Consider the following 18,687-nt stretch of genomic DNA (forward strand, 5'->3'; position numbering starts at 1 on the left):
AATAACATTAAAAAAACATATCACATTGAGTAGTTGAAAACAAGTGTCAAGTTGCAAGATCATTATAATTAAATTGGTTTATTTACTATCTCTGTATCTCAAAATTTTTCAGATTAAAACATAGCTTTGTAATGGAAAAGACGAAAAAATTACGAAAATTTGCAATTAGCTATAATTGACATTGACGTGAGCCCTCTAGTATCTTATTTCTTATTTATTTCTATTTTCACTTAATTACAATTTTTTGTCATCTTTTATAACGTTAACGAACATTTTAATTGCTTGATCTACAAATTTTATAATTAAAATTTCGTAATATTTATTCTATGAAATTACATATAGAAATTCCTGTTTTACAAAGGATAATTAACTTTCAGTCGAAGCCACGATCATATAAGTTCCATATCTAAATTAAAAATTTTCCGAGCAATATGTAAAGTAGTTTTATCAAAATGTAGGGAATTAATTGTTGATATGAAAATTAAATAAGTTTATTCGATTTATTTTATTAATAGTTTCTAATTAAAATCCATGTAGTTGGACAATTTTTTATTATTTTGTTGAAATCATAATATTACTGTATTCGTAACATAATAAGCTACTATATTATGACGGAAAAAATCTAAATACCCTGCAATTCTATTATTATGAAAAATTCTAAGAGGGAATAACATTGTAGGTGATTATTAGTTTGTTTCTATTTTGTTTTTCATCAAATATTAATAAAACAATGTATATGCAATTGGATACCCAACTAGACATTAACAGCCTGCTTTTTACGCAACTACGCTAACAGCCGGATGTAAGAATTACGCGAGTTAATAAATAAGTGGTTAAATATCTATAAGTAATTTATATCAATTGCCACTGTAGATATTCCACATATACTAATCAAACTGTATAAGAAAATAATAATAATAATAAATTTCTCCAATTTTAAGGCACCTTGTCGTTTGCTAGAGATGGCGTATTAGAACGTATATATAAATACGGTTTCTAGAAATACCGTAAAAATATTAGCAAAAGAGTCAATAAATTTTCGTAAATCCCATGGACTATCGCAAGGCTTTGTAGCTATCGATTTCCAACCTGGAAATCAGCTGCGCCGAGAGAGAATTGCTAATTATCAATTGTTATATAGCAATTGCGGCAGTGATCCATAAGAAGAGATTTTGCAACGAGTGCGAAACGAGCGGCTGATAGAAAGTATACGGTATTAATGCATGTGTGGTGTGATGGTAACCCTTGTTGAAGTATTACGTGCTACGACGATTGGGCAATTAAGCGTAAAACTATTTTTCTGCCCTATGGTGTTACGATGTGCGGAAACATTCATAGAAACGAGATGGAATTAAATACTGCACGGATTTTTGGTGAAAAATTTACTTGATTGCCAATGACAGAATTAATCTTATGCTAATTAGACTCTTTTATGATATTTCTTTGTTGTTCGAATATTCCAAGATTATTAAAATGTACTTACTTTTATATCCCTTAAATCTTAATGAATACTTAAAGCTAATTGCACGTTGTGTTGATATTATTAATACCTCTATTTTTATTATTTTTTTTTTTTAATTATTTTTATTATTATTTTTATTATTAAATTTAAATTTTATTCAACTTTGTTGAGTATTTTTTGTTTCAGACTTTTTTTAATACTTAAATTTAGTCAATAAATGAAAATTAATATTTTGAATTATATAATTTCAACGAAATCTAAGCCATTTTATCTAAGTCATAGAAAATTGCTTAATGATAGAACGTCATCGTTATAATATTATGCAGTAATTTTTCAAACATTAGATTTCGAAAATTAAGAAATTAAGGAAAATATTTAAATAATTATTACGTGCGTAGGAATATAAATTATGTGTTATAAAATTATCTTAGTATTTGTATTTTAAAGTATTTAATACTCGTAAATAAATTAAAATAGTATCATTTAAAATCCATCCACACTAGTTAAAGAAAAAAATATATTATTGAACATTATGATTTATGTGTCGCCATTTTTAAATGATAGTCAATACATTCGATAGTTTTAAGTGACTTGTTAGTTTAAATTGTAATTAAAAAGTTTGTAAAGAGTAAATAAATTTCACAGATCATTGATATTATTATTATCATGATTTTTCAATGGGACTATCTAGACATTGTTAATGAAGAAAAATTTTAAAAGCAAATTCCTTCTTATAAATAATTTTTATTCACAAGATGTGCATTAAGAATTTTCAATAATTGTAGAAATGTATGGAATTATAGGTGATTAGTTTTTATATTTTTAATAGAAGAATTTTTGTTGCATATTTCAATTTTTGTAATCAATTTTAAATTCATCGTAGTTCTATTTGGAAAATTTAAGATTAAAAATTAATAAAAGTATAATAATATTGTTTTGTAAAAATATATTTTTAAGTTTGGTTCAAAAAAGTTTTCACACCTCACATTATTCATTTTGATGAGAAATTAATAGTTATAAAGTATTAAATACTAAAGTATTCATATAAAGTAAATATAAAGTATTAATAGTAATAAAGAATTTTTATCTGCACAGAAAAAAAGTTTATACGATGGAAACCTGGCGTTTAATAAATGTAATAAAAAATCAATATTAAAATTTTCTATTCTCATTACGTGCTTAGAGAAAGTTCTATGGGATCGATGCTAAATTAATCGAAAGTCTACATAGGGCACTCATAAATGTATGCAACATTCATACAAACGCTAAAGAAGTATTGGTCATCAATGACTATTATTTGCATAAGATTCCCTTCTTTCTGAAGAATGGAAAGAACAAATTATACGATAGTGTTTGTGATTAAAAGAAGAAGTATCCGTATTAGAAACTGCATGACGTACCGCCAAATAACTTGAATTGTCGTATGTTTTTATTACTCCAAAACAACAAACCGACGATGAAAATGCATACACATGCCTTGTTATATCGTAAACGCAAAAGTGTTTTGCATAACTTCTAGCTCTCTCTCTCTCTCTCTCTCTCTCTCTCTCTCTCTCTCATTTCTCCCATCTATTCTACTATGTATATATATATATATATATATATATATATATATGTATATATATATATTTATTTATTAACCATATTCAGTCTCCAAATAGTCCTACTACTACAAAATACAATTAACTCACACAAAAATATCACTTGTCTGCTTATCTATCTATATCACTCCATTCTATACTATCAGTCCCTCTTTCTTTCATGTAATTCAATTGCATCATTATGTTCAGTTTTTACATATATCGTCCTACTATTACCTAACATTTTGATACTTTCGACAATTCTGTATTTTCGATATAGTTTTAGTAGTCATTAGAGTATTTTTTATTCTGCATTTCAAATTCTTAAAAAGATATTGAATTGTAAACGTTTTGATAAATTCTATTTGTACTACTTCGGATATTCTTATATACGCTATAGCCGCAATATAATCGACTTTTTCCATTTTTATTAATTAAATAGAATTTGCTTCTCTGAATAAATATTTAATGAAATAATTAAAATAAAACTTACTTTAATAAAAATATTCCGCAAAATCAGTTATTTTATTATAGCAAATATTTTGTAAACGAATAGACTTAAATTATAAATGTTTTTATTTAATACCATAACTTAATAGAATTATACATGATGTAATCACTCTTGTTTACTTGACACAATTAATGATAAAATCATAAAGCAATGCTGTAAACATTTTAATTTATAATTAACTGTTAGTTTTTAATATCAAGATAATAACTCGTTTTATTCCATTGGGCAATATTAATACATTAATTTCAAATTCATGTATAAAGTAAAATTTACACGTTATAATAAAAAAAAAAATAATAAATAAATATAAAAATTAATTTATTATTGAATCATTTGCATTCCTTTTACTGTACTATTCTACCATTACCTTTTTTTAAAAATATTTTCAACATATATTAAACATTGTATCATTACGTTATATTTTGTAAAGATTTAGTATTTAATCTTTTTAAAAAATTTATATGAAATTTATATATAAAAGTTGATTCATACATATAACTTTTATAAATTTACATTATTAAATACATTAGAAATTTAGTAATAAAAATGAAATAATTGAGTGATAACTTTATATATAAAAATTTTATTAATGTATTTAATAGTATCTTTGATAGTCTGCCTTAAATTATAAAATATTCAAGTTATAAAAAAAACTTTTTACCAAAAGGTTTATGAATTAATAGACGTTCCATATACTATTTTAGAAAATATTTTTTATTTGTACATATTTGTTTTTTATAAAACAAATAAGGCAAACTGATTATAATTAAGGTAGAACCATTATTTTACTAAATATAAGCATTGCACTTCCCTTTAAAGTAAAGAATATTATATTTGGATACGATCCCACTTACGCTAATTATCACTGCTTAATGATATTACTATTAAAGCAAGCTAACAGAAGAATAACGAGAGCAGTAGGAGCAAAATAATTTTGATAATGTCTAAAGCTACATTATTAACAAATAAATTCTATTTATTGATCTATTTAATTACATAATAGGTATGCCGAAACTTTATTTAAATTACAAAAATTATTGATTTATTCTTAGTACATGTATCAGTGTATTTTTAAACTCAAAAATACATTCTATTTTATACGTAAAATTTACTTCAATCACGAAAATAACTTTTCATTATCATAAATATATATTTTTCAAGCAACTAAATTAAAATTAATTCAATTTCACATACATTCTACTAATCTATTATTAATCATGAAATATGATTAAAAATTAATATTTGAAAAATAAGATTAAAGTTCTTTATAATTATTTTTAATTTATTTATAATAATTGATATTAAATAATTCATTACGTGTGAAAATTGAATTAAATGAATTTTTGGTGATAATTGAAGTTAAGTGTTCTATGAAACATATTTTTTATTACATTAAAAATATGTACATGAGAAGTTGCTTTATTCAATAGTAATTTGATACTCAAATTTACAATATTAGTTAATACATTTATTTTGATTCTTTCATTTTTGTTTCATATACATAAAATATTGTATAAAATATGACATAATGCTTAAAACAGAGAATGAAAAATTATTTTTATTTTCTATCTGTACTGTACTATAGTTTTAATTTGCATAAAGAAAAATAAATAGTACAATTCGAAAAATTATCAATTCGAAATTTAAAGTACGTGGAAGACATACATATACCTATTTTTCACCTACATATCTTACTTTAATATATACTAGGAATAAATAAATTTCTCCAGCTAATTTCTTAACGTAGGAATAAAAAATAATAACAAATATTTTATAATTATGAATTTAATGTTGTTAATATGTATAGGAAAATCGTCAAATTTCACCATAATTAAAATATTGTGTTTTGTATATCTATAAGCCTGCGTTTGTACATATCCTCACACGTATTCGCTTAAATAGAACGCGAATATTTTTATTATTTTGCATCAATAAATTAATTAATGAAAAGCACTCAGAAGCTGAGTGCAATGTGGTGCAGTGTGGTCCAGTTCTCCAACTCGTGTCGGTAATAATGTTATGCGTTAAAGCAACAGGTTAAGCTTGGATTACCGATGGCACTTTTTGTTCTTGCGTAGGGTAAGGCTTTCAAATCCTTTTTTGTGCGAATTTCCATATATTATTTAATGTATATTTGTAAGAATAGCAAGCTTTTATAATTCTGTGTTAATATTTGAAATTGTCAAAATAATTTTATGCTACCTTATAGTAAAGGGTTCGTTTTGTTTTTACTAAGCATAATGTTAAGAAAATGAATATATCCGCGAAAATATTAAAGAAACATTACAGATTACATAAGTGCTTGATTCTATAACAAAACTTAAATATTTAATAATTTCTATTTTCATTTGTACGATTTGATGAATACTTTTATTTTAAGATATTTTTACTTTAAATTCAATTTGTTCTCATTCTGCTTACGTACCATGTTTCTATTTTTCATTCGTTTATATTCATGCATATTATATAGATTTTATGCCTCATTTTTTATAATTGGTTATAATTATAATTTCGAAAATATAAGTACATATTCTATTATTCCATTAATTTTAATTATCAATCTAACTAAGTATTGTATATTTAATATAATTCATATAGTGAATAAATTTATTAAAATAACAAATAATATATACTATACGTAGAATGTACGAAAATTTATATTAAAACCTATTAATTATGAAAATCATACAGATTTATCTAGTTAAATTAAGACATGCAGTATTTTACTTATTTTTATTTTATATTTTTCCACGTTCTCAAATAAAATGAATAATAAATTTCTTTTCAGTATATTTCTTAAATTAATTGAATATATATTATTATATTATATAAAATTAAATTGTTTATATATACATAAATATTAATGAAAATAAATTTCAAAAACCAACTATAAGTATTTAACTACCTAAAAAAAATATAAAATATATTAAGAAAAATATATTAAGAAAGAAATATTCGTATATGAATTTAAAAAAATTATATAAAATTTTATAATGTGAAAAATCTTTAAAAGAAGTGATAATATGAGAAGCCTCAACTTAGAAATAAATAAATTTATATATATATATATATATATATATATATATATATATATCTGAGAAATCTATGTACGAGCCAATGTTTATTAGAATTTACTGTATTTCAGAAATAGATGAATTTTGACTATGAAAGCATATAAAGCTCGGATTCTTTTAACTCGCAGTAATGTATTTAATCAATAAATAAACATCTACTTCGAATTTTAAACAATGTAGAATACGTTAATTTATCAATGTTCTTTAAAAGCTAAAAGCATATCTATCAAATTCCTTTGTAAAATATTTAAATGTTTAAGTCTTACATAGGCAAATAAACTTAGTTTTAGTTTATGTTTCATGCCCACAAAATTGTTTTGCTCACCAATCTTCTATAAGAATAAATAACAGTTGTAATTGAAGAACCGACTCATATAAGAAATGATATTCGTTTTAAACAACTATTTCCCTCCCTTCTAAATCCAAAAACATTTCCAATCTCTATCTATTCCTGCTCTTGTGTCAAAGCTATACACCATTGAAATTTAATCTTCCACTTCTTACAATGAAATCCAAGAGACTTTTCCTAGCCGCTTTGAATTCAGTTCCTGACCCGTACCCCATAAAAAATGCACAAAGTTCCAACTCACATAAATATACGGAGAGAGTTAACTCGGATCGATGCCGTTCGCCGTTCATACATATGCATAATAATGCACCGGAACGTGTGCACAGTATTAGTACGTGTAAGGGAGTGATTCACATCGGAGCAACGGAATACCTATCAAACCTCAGCCACAATGCGCTGTTGGACAGCTTCTGCGTCAAGTTCGTGAACACATATGCGGACTCCACGAGCACTTCTTAGAGTCCCGGAGAGATTCGCCGCGCCGGGGCATGCAGTCATGCAGTAGAATATTGTTTATCGCACGTGTACATTGCCGTCTTACAAAGTATGACATACTTGAATTGCACGAATGGATGCAAACATTGCTCTCAACCTTGATTATCATAATACTATAATTTGAACTATTGAAATAACTTGAAGAGGAAAAGCTGCTCTATCAAGTTTCTATTTCAATGAAATCGCATAATAAATATTCAGGCTTTAGATATTCTGTTTATCTTTTCTTGATAAATTGCATATTGTTAAAGGGTAATTGAGGGCAGAGGGTAGAAATTAATTTTTTAAATAAACAATGTACATAAGTACGTATTTAAAGTTGTAAAACTTTAAAGAATAATAACAATTTTATACAAATTTATTCTTTTAAAATAAAATCAAAATTATCAATCTTTATTAATCATACATAGTGGATAAGAATACAAATAGACAGTGATTACTTATGATATTGAATGATATCGAGCAAAGATAAATTTTTATTATATTTTACATTTTATTACATTTATTTTTATTACATTTATACATTTTATTCTTATAAAAATATATAATACATTAATGCATTTAAATTTTTATGTAAAAATCAATTGAAAATTATTAATAAGCGATTATTATAACTATTCAAACTATTTAATTCCTTTCAATTATAATGGATTTATTATTGTAAAACAAGTCGATATAACAAGTCGACAACATAGCGATAAAACTAAAATTAAGATAGATAAAATTATTAAAATTTATTATACCAAAAAATTTATATTTCATTGTTAAATTATTGAGAAATATTTGATATTCATAAACCATTTTTGACTGATGTTTTTCAACAATACTAGTAAAATCTATATTTATATGATATTAAACTCATGTTATTTTAATATGACTCATAATAAACTTTAACTTAACTCATGATATTTTACTCACTAAACTCATATCGTGTTGTGCATTCTTTAAAACATCAATAATTTCTATTTATTTCTTTGTTTATTATCGGCTACTTTTGATGCATTAAGTATTATAGATATAGTTTTTCATACGTCTATGCTTATATATATATATATATCTCAATACTTCTATATATAAAATAGTTATGGTATTACTGTCTTATATTATATAGAATATTTTCTTAATTTCTTTTTCAGTTAGATTATATTTATTTTAATTTTTCCATTTATTTTTGTTTTTGTTCTTCTTTTTATGAATAGTTTTCACGAATAATAAGCAAATTTCAATAACTGTGTTATTTTTAGAATTATTTATAATCGTTTAATTAACATTTATATTAAACTATATAATATATCTACATTAACTTTGCGTACTTTTAGGAAATATTTGATAGTATTGATAAAATATTAATATGTAAATGTAAACTGTTTTAGCAATGACTCACATAATGGTTTTGCAAACTAAAATTTAGTAATTGATATATGAATTATTGTATTTCATTTTCATTATTTTTATTAAGTAACTTATAAAATTTAGAAATCATAGTTGTAAAAAAAGCCTTGCAATTTTCAATAAAATTTGTAGATTCAAATGAAAATTTTTATTGAAGTTTACCTGTTATATAATATTTAATATATTTATTTTATATAATACATATACATTTTTACAGAGAAAAATATTCAAATATTGAATAAAACATGTCAAGTATTTTACATATTTTCATTGCCATTCAAAAATAATTATTTATATCTCGGAGGAAATTAAACGGGGTTTTCGACAATCTTTCGAACGGTGTCATATTATATCCTCATGATTACTTATGGATTATATATATATATATATATATATATATATATATAGTTAAGAAAAATAGGCAATAGTTTGTTGAATGCAAGTATAAACATGCGTATGACAGCCAACCCACATACTGCATGGAGTCTCGTGTATATCGTCAATGATTGCCAACGCCATATTAATTTCAAGATTATCTAATCTTGCAACAATATCTTATTTGTGCTCTTATATAGAGTAATAATTCAGCATATTCATGTCTAAATAACAAACAGAAATGTTAATTAAACATAAAATTCATACAAACTTAAAAAAAAAAACATAACATGAAATTAAACATAAAACAGTAATTTTTGTGAATATTTGAAATAATGTTAAGATAATTTCAATTCAAGTGTCTATGATTAGACCAAAACCTCCCAGTGATGTTCGATGGGAGGATTGCTGGCAAGTGGAAGAGGAAGCCGTATTTATTCAATATTAACACATAGCGTATCGGTGTGTTTTTTCTCTTTATTTATTTGCAAACTACAAAGAAATTTTGATGGTAGTTGTGACTTGGCGTTCGTATGCACTACATAGAGTGGTAGGAGGTGTAAATCTCCTGATCCTCTATGGTGTGTTTGGTGGTAAATAGTTAGACTGAAAGTAAGAGGTCGTAAATCTCTGGTACTTCTTCGTGTAGTGCCATGTAATGGCAACGTATCCAATAAATGCCCTTGCAGCCGATGTTTTCTCATACACCTTCAGCCGTTCGCGGGAGCTTTGCGAGCCAATAAATGCCTATCGCGACAGGTGCATTCACACCCACAGAGTTTCACAAGGCTGGCGCTCTTGCGCCATCAATATATGGTTTCTCATGTCTTACCTAATTCTGTGATGAGTGTGTAGGTGGTACGCTTCTAGTTTAAGGTTTACCATTGAAATACAATCAGCACTCTTGACTACTTAACTATGGCGCACTTAAATGGTTATAAATTATTACGGCTTCACTAGTGGCTTACTAGTTTATTATTGCAGAGTCCGGCAGAATTAATTAGTGCATATATTGTGAACCGATTGACTGGTATAGAGCGGAGTTTAATGGCTGTGTGAGTAATAACTGATAATTGATCGATTGAAAATATTCGCGTGGTAGCTTACAACGCTGGCAACAGTGCTGGGGCTTGTTACTAGGCCGAAACTCTTGATGACGTCAGAAACTAATCTCCAGAATTTTCGAGAAGTGCAGAAGGGCAGAATTCCACTACATTGGAAGGTTCGAGAATTTTCAATCTACGTTGCTATGCGGAAATTTTGTTGGACACTAGAAAATAAGGCGTAGACTATGAAAAAATTCACAGAATCAATGTTTACAAACATAAGCGTCCGAGAGTTTGTTTTGTTCTTCGAAATTACTCCAATCTCGAACATACCACCCGCCATCATCAATTCATTTGATGATTATATCTTTTTTATCTTCTCTTCCTCAGGGATTGGCAGTAAAAAATCTGAAACATACAGCTGTTATCCTCAAAACTTATTGAATATTTATAAATAATGTCCTAGTGATTAGCAGCGTGTGAATACTTTTACCAATGAATGCCAGGACGATCTTTTTGATAGCATTGCTTGTCACTCTACTTGAGCTGAATTGACCAAGAGTCAGGTCAGTTTATCCATTGGGCATCCATTGTAATCCGGAAATTTCAGTTGTGCGTTCGTCAATGCAATTGATATATGCTGTTTATGGTCTCCTTTAAAAGTGGAAGAACTTCTCATATTGTTGAGTGTCAAATTTCCGATGGGAACCAGCCACCATGCTGAAGTTCTGCAGTGGTATATGCAATGTTCTGATTGCTAAGAATGAGGTAGCTCTCGTGCCATAGGTAACTGTAGTCAGATGATATGTTCGTTAATGATGAGATTACTAATCGCCAGTAAAGACTGAAGTACAAGGTCCACAATCTCAGAACATAACCAGATGTGCGACTGTGTTACAACTGCTTGGAACACCTTCTAGTAAATTATCCTATTATTCTGAAGAATGACTATTGCATTCTGATTCCTATATAACCCGCCAAAATCAACTCTTCTAAGATTTTCGACAGACGATGCCATCATTACTACAGATTGATTCTGATTTCTCGGTAATTTACAAAGATATGTATGGATATCTCTGGATTTTCTATAAAGGACACACTTCTATTAAAAAATCTATGCTTTGTTAATCAAACAGGAACCCATCTCATGGATGTGTTGTTCAATTTTGAACAATAAGATTTACTAATATAAGTTTTATTCTAGTAATATAAATTGAAATACTAATTATTATGAAAAATCCGAGTATTGGTATTATTTTGGTAGATAATTTATAAAACTTTCTCTTAAACGTAAAATATATTTCAATAAACGAATAAATTTCGTTTTTTAATAATTTGTTATAATTTCTTTTCCATATATATTCATAACTTGTTTCAATATTTTTATTCAGTTCAATACAGTAATTTATATCAATATTTTAATTATAATTAATTTTGTTCTGTTAACTTTTAATTTTTGTATATTTCATGTTGAACTTTATAGTGCTATAAATAATTTTGTTTTTAATTTTAATATCAACGATGCAATAATTATATGTTTTAATTATTAAAATTTATTGTTTAATTTTCGTAAGTTTAATATGAATTGCTGCGACACATTATATTAAGATATCAGAATAATTTTGTCTAGAAACGAATTTGTTTTTTCATAAGAATTTTATTGAAGGATACATGAGGTCAACGTCTCAATTCCTATATAGTTACATGCCTTACACCTACGTCTATTATTTCGTTACAAAATATTTGATACAATAAATAATTCTTTTGGACTAATGTATTATATAATCTATTACGTAATATACATTACGTACTTATTGGAAATTATCATAATTATAAAAATATTTCATATTTTTGAGTAAATTTTTTTAAAATATACTTTTATTCGCGACATATTTATAATTTATAAAAATTTTCTTTAATGTAATCTAGTTTAAAAAATGCATAATAATAAACAAATAAATACAACAATAATTAACGTACTATATCTTCTAGAAATTTAATAGAAATAGCGAGTTTCTCAGTGAAATTTGGTCACTTTATGTTTACAACACGGAGAAGATAATTGGCATTTTTCTATTCATTGACTTATCAGATAAAAGAAGAGAAGTTCTAATAAGTGTGATGTGTACGTAAAAACGATTAAGATACTAATGTCTTTGAAACTGCATGCAACCTCCTTCATACACTTAAGTATTGTCCTACATAATTTTGATCATATAACAAAAAAATTCAGAATCTTGTAAAATCACTAGATTTGTGGTTTGATTACATATTTGCTTAACTTTTAATATTATAGTATAATTTTTAAAATATTGATATACATAAGTAAATATTCCAGTATTCAAATGCGTTATTCCTTATTGATGACTAGAGAATTAATTTTCTTATTTTTGGGCAAAAAAAATGTAGAGAGATAAAAATAATGTTTAATTAGCTAAGACGTTATAAATGAATGAAGTCGCAATGAATTTATTAATATTTCATTTTATATTAATATTCATATTTAATACATACACATTTAATACATACAGACATAATATTAATATTTAATAATATTCGAATAGATTTGAACATTAAGCTATGAAATAGCTTATTATCAGCTATTTTAGTTAGCAGAAAGGAATAACAAAGTTTTGCTAACGCAAATTGTTATTTGTTATTAGTATAAGATACACTATGTAAAGTAAAAATATCACAGAATTAAATATCTAACAATTTTCATGCATCAAAATGATACATTTTAAAAATATTGTTAAAATAATACGAGTATTGTATGCTGCTTTTAATAATGCTATTTTTAATAATTTGATCAGGTATTATTTGAAGCCGTATTAAAACATTCAAATATAAAATATTGTTGGAATTGTAGTATCATTAAAAATTGCTAGATATTTGTTGCTAATAAAAAAAAAGTAAAAAAATGTAATTAAATAAAATAAAAAAAGGATGCGGCATTGTACAAGATTATAACAAAATTTTGACTACATTTTGAATTACAATATTCTTCAAATTATTCGAATTACATTATAATTTGTACTGAAAATCGATATTTCTATATATGTTTTCATCAACTTCTAATGAAACTCCTTTAAAATTGATTTAGTTATTCATTCGAAGTTAATCGATATTATTTTCTAGCTATAAATGTTTTTGCTAAATTTATACTTTCATCCGACTATTTATTGTTAGCAAATAAAATTGATGAATATTAATATTAATACAAAAAAAAGATGATATTATTGTGATAAAATGAAACTGTGATTATATTTATAAGTTCATTTTTTAAAGGCATGTTTGCTTTTCTTACTAAAAAACTTATGAAGCTGAATTAATATTTCATCAAATTTAGTCATTCGTTGAGAACGAAAAATACTACGTCCAAAAACCAGCGGTCTTTTTTCCAAAAACAATCAGATCGGAGTACTGGAAGAACTAATATAGTATGACGAAACTGAATGATGTTAGCATTCTCATAATCAAAGAGAAAAAATTGTGTGTGTGTGTGTGTGTGTGTGTGTGTGTGTGTGTGTGTGTGTGCGCTGTTGCTTCGATGTATCAAGAAACTATTTAGTAAAAACTGATACAGTTGATTGGTCATTTTTCAGGTAGCATGCAGGAAGGCGGCAGCAGAGTTTCGAAGCGCGCCAAGCCCCTGGATCGGGAGGAAGAGGACTATTACTACGAGGATGAGGTGGATGAGCGCAACAATCCGACGAACGAGGCGCCTGTCGTACCACCCGGATTCCTCAGTCCATCGGTGCGCGAGTACCTTGATCTCGGCAAATCGATACCCGGTACGTAAACAAGATTGTCTACCCCATTTGTCGACTCTCGCCTTTCCCTGCGAGACCGCTTTACTCGTGAACTCCTGCTCCCTGCTGCCCCACTCCGCGCGAACCAACCATTCGTCCACCATCCCTTCTTCTTTTCTTATGGTGTTTGTTTAGACCAGCCGTCAAAGTTTAGGGCGCGGGAAGGGAGATGAAAAAGTCAAAGAAAGAAACTCCAACGTCAAGCTTTAAAGAATGGAATTGCACAATAAGCTATAGCACTAGTACATATTGCAAGCGTTACGAGGACATTCGATGGAAGGTTCTTTGTTTATAATTTGGTTGATACACCTTGTGTCTTGAACATTATATCCTTTATAGTGCGGTGTGTTTTGATCGACAATGCCACGGATGCAAGACAATTTCACCTACGTAATGATAGTCATATGCCAATTAAAAGCGAAAAGGTTTGCAATGAAAGTAAACTTTTGTATAAGAGTAGGAAATAAAAAAAAAGAAATAAATAACAAAAAACAAAAAACATTGCCAGAAATAAACTCAGCGATTATATTATTAAAACAATATATTTAATATTGGTGCCTGAATGTACTGATACACTCAATCGTTAAAAAGTTCTTTGCATGAGTAAACAGTGTTTTTAATAAGATAGTTCAATTTACTCTGAAATTGGATTTCTGAATAAAGCACATTAATTACATTTTATTTTATAATAGTGATAATAAATATTGCTTTTTAGGATACCAAAAAAATTAAAGCGCGTTCAACTCTAGTTACAAATTATGCAAATTGTATAAAATATTAATTAATTAAAAAATATATAAGTATAATGTAATTAATATTATATTATTTTTATAAATTAATATTATAAAACATTAAAGTAATAATTTTAGCAATATCATTAAAAATTATATATTCAATAAATGTATATTTCAGAAATATGTTTTGCATTTTACAAGTCATCGCTTTTTGTTATAATCAACATGATAAAGTAAAACAGTTTAGATAATGTAGATTTATATGCATATTTAGATATTTAGAGTTTGCATTATATTTATTAAATTACTAATCCCGTAGCTGTTATTGCACTGTTTATTGCTAGCTTTAATTTCATTATAAGGGCATTCTCTTGCACAACAGTGTAATTAAATAAATGCTTATTATAGATCAATAAATGCGCTTATTCATATTCAATTAGAATTTATGAGAATGCAAACATTGATTTTTATTTAATATTATTTCTAGCATATTACTTTATACAATTATATGAAAATCATGTATGTGAATAATTTTTAATACATTTTATAATAGAATCTTAAACTAATAAAAATTGAAATAAAAATTTTTTTTTTGTAATTAATGAATTAGTATTAATAAAGTTTGGGACGGATAATAATAGGTATTTAGAATCAAAATCTTTTAGTTTGAATAATAGCATTGGTATAAAAATTAATTGTATTCGTTTATAGTATAAATAAGTGTTTGTTATTAGTTTTATTAACTTCAGTTGAATATTTAATAAATTAAATCAATTATCTTAGGCATTTAAGGGGTAAAGCTATTTACCGAATGTACTATAAATATGTACCGAAGGTATTATACACCTTAAATTGATAATATTAAAACTGCTGCTCTTATGATTATCAAAAGCTAATTCTGCAATCCTTTTTTGTTTTATGTGTTACATTATTTCATTTTAGTTCGGTTCTTATACTCTTTTTCATATCGCTTCATTTATTTGGAAAACTATTAAAAAATTCGATGTTAGTATGTCATTTTCTCAGAAAAGCCTTATTTATTTAAAATTTAGTTATTAAATTTTATTAAATGCCCTTCACTTTAACACCGTAAATATTATACGATAGTAGTAAATATATAATGCGATTTTATTTCAATTAATTGATCATAAACTGTCTGTGATCGATAGCAGCACTATTGCTTTTGGAAAATTATTCTTTTTAATTAACCTTAATTTTCAAGGAAATCTTCCTTTTAAATATAGCTTATGTTGAAAGAAGAAAAAATTAACAGTATACTTTGTTAACTATGTTACTGGATATATTCAATTTTGTTATTAAGAATTTAATTATTAGAAATTTTATAATATATCTCATTTATTCGTGTTATTATACATTACTTTTTACTGTATATGAAACTCATTCGAAATTACTCTAAATATTGTCGGATATCAAATAAATATCAAACAACAAGTATTTTATAAAATAAATATATCAGTCTATTTCCTTCAGAGTGTAGGGATAAAACACTGACCATAGAGATGCTAGTAAAGCGAACATTTCTTAACGTCAGCTTTCTTTTCCAGCAAACTTCATCGGCTTTGGGGATAATACATTCGATAATACTAAGTAAAGCAGTTATATGTTTCGCATAAAGTAGATCAAGTAGGCACGATGCGCGTACTCATTCTATCAGTGAAATAGTTGGAAACTGCAAGGGGAAGGGTTTTTCGACATAGGCAAAAGTTTTTAAGAGAGAAGGTGAGAGAGAGAGATACAGAGAGAGAGAGAGAGAGAGACAGAGAGAGATACAGGGAGGGTGGGAGGGAATTTAAGATCGAATATATATATATATATATATATATATATATATATATGCAGTTACGATTTATTAAATACTAAATTCATTACACATTCTATATTCAAGATTTAGTAGTTCAAATGCATTTAATCATATATCACTTAATAGCGAAGTAAAGAGATAGAGACAGCGAGAGATAGATAGATAGATAGAGAGAGAGAGAGAGAGAGAGAGAAAGAAAAGTTCTGAATTATTTGTAATTACCATCACCTGAACCTGATTATAGCTTATAATTGTTTGAATCGATATAAACTTGGAAGTATTTCATTTTTACTATTTCTCTTTCCTTATTTATAAAAATCTGTTTTATTGATTATTTAATAACGACAAAATTAATTTCTATTAACCGCCAGAATTTGTCAAAATTTTCATAATATTAATAACTATAAATTATGAAGTAAAATTTAAGTATGATTTCGGTCCTAAAATATGTCTTTAGTTAAAATTAGAATAAACAATTTCCGATTTCATGTTAAAAATTTGTTAATGTTTTATTGACAATTATATATATTTATTTATCTATTTCAATATTATAATATACTTAATAATTAAATGTAAAGTCTTAAATTTTTAATTTAAATTGTTAATTTTTTAATTAAATTTACTACTCAATAATGTCTGAAAATGTAAAAAAATTTTGTTTTTGCGAATAAAATTACCTTTTAAAACCTTGTATTCTACTGCATCCTAAATAAATTGGGAATTTATAATAATTTATATATTTATGAATAATATACAAACACACACACACACACACACACACACACACACACACACACACACGTATATATATATATATATATATTATATTATATAATTAAATATATAACTTATTATAAACTCTCAATTTATTTAGGATGTAGTAGAATACAAAGTTTTAAAAATAAATATTGTAGTATAATTATGAAATTATCACTTTCGAATAAATTTGCCGCTCTACCCCATGTTTGCTACATTTTGAACTTATAATATGTAAAGATTAAAATTTTATATATTATTTAAAAACATTACATAAAAGCAACTTTTTAAAGTAAAAGATAATATAATAACATAGAAAGAAAGCACTTTATATGTAATAATGAAATATTGATAAAAATGAATAATTCATATAATTGGGAGTTCCAGCAACGCTTCGAGATTTGCATTACTACCTAAAGTGATAGTAGTACCGAAATAATTGAAGCCTGACCACAAATTTTCGTAAACCTTTGAAGATCAAGAACGTTCTCTCAGCAGTGATGCTTCCCCAATTAAAATGTGCCGAATTTTTGTATTTTTTGTCGCAGTAACAGGACACTCGCTCTCTGGAATCAACCCCGAAGAGCGTACTCATCTCGCCTTCCGGGCTAAAATTGCATTGAATCAATATGGCAACGTAAACTTATCTCATTGACATAACGGCTCTCCCGGAGCTCGGAGTCCTCCAAGTACTAAAGTCGGGAAGAGGAGCGGTGGCAAAACATTGAAAGACAGAGCTCGAGAACCAAGGAGAACAATAACGAGAGGGGTATGTTGAATGAAAAAAGAAAGAATAAGGACGAGAGAGAAAGATGCTACGTCAACGTGCGCCAGCAACAATAATGAAATATCCGCGTCTCGAGCCCGGACTCGCTCTCGCTCTCGCTTTCCGCTCTTCGCTGCCTTAGCGGAAAAACCGTTCTCTCGCCATTCTCCCACCCCCATGTGCATGCACCAACCTATTCGCAACCGACACACGCAGCCGCACGCACGCACAGGCACACACACACACAAACACGCGCGCGCGCGCGCGCGTACACACACATATACAAACACACCACCCACAAGCGCACGCATCGAGAGCGAACCTAACCCAGTGGCGCCCAAGCGGCAGCGCAGAAGAGAAATAGCTGCTGCTCGTTCCGTGCGCTTCGCTGACTTTATGACGATGGCTGGCACGGAAACATAAAAGCAAGAGAAAGAGTGAGGAGAGAGGAAGAGGTAGGGAAGCGGCAAGTAATAGGGCTTGGAAGAAGATACTAAAATACGGAAGAAAAAT

The 18,687-nt window shown here is 27.0% G+C and overlaps 1 protein-coding gene across 1 annotated transcript in view; it reads left to right on the forward strand.

Moving 5' to 3' along the window:
- Window positions 1–18,687, forward strand: part of LOC105365402 (uncharacterized) — a 50,824-nt gene that overhangs the window by 17,986 nt on the left and 14,151 nt on the right. The window contains exon 2 of the mRNA XM_011503547.1: window positions 13,890–14,078. Coding sequence (XP_011501849.1) covers window positions 13,890–14,078 — 189 coding nt within the window. The remainder of the gene's footprint in view (window positions 1–13,889; window positions 14,079–18,687) is intronic.

Source organism: Ceratosolen solmsi, unplaced genomic scaffold (assembly GCF_000503995.2).
Source record: "Ceratosolen solmsi marchali unplaced genomic scaffold, CerSol_1.0 scaffold10, whole genome shotgun sequence".
Taxonomy (NCBI): Eukaryota; Metazoa; Arthropoda; class Insecta; order Hymenoptera; family Agaonidae; genus Ceratosolen; species Ceratosolen solmsi.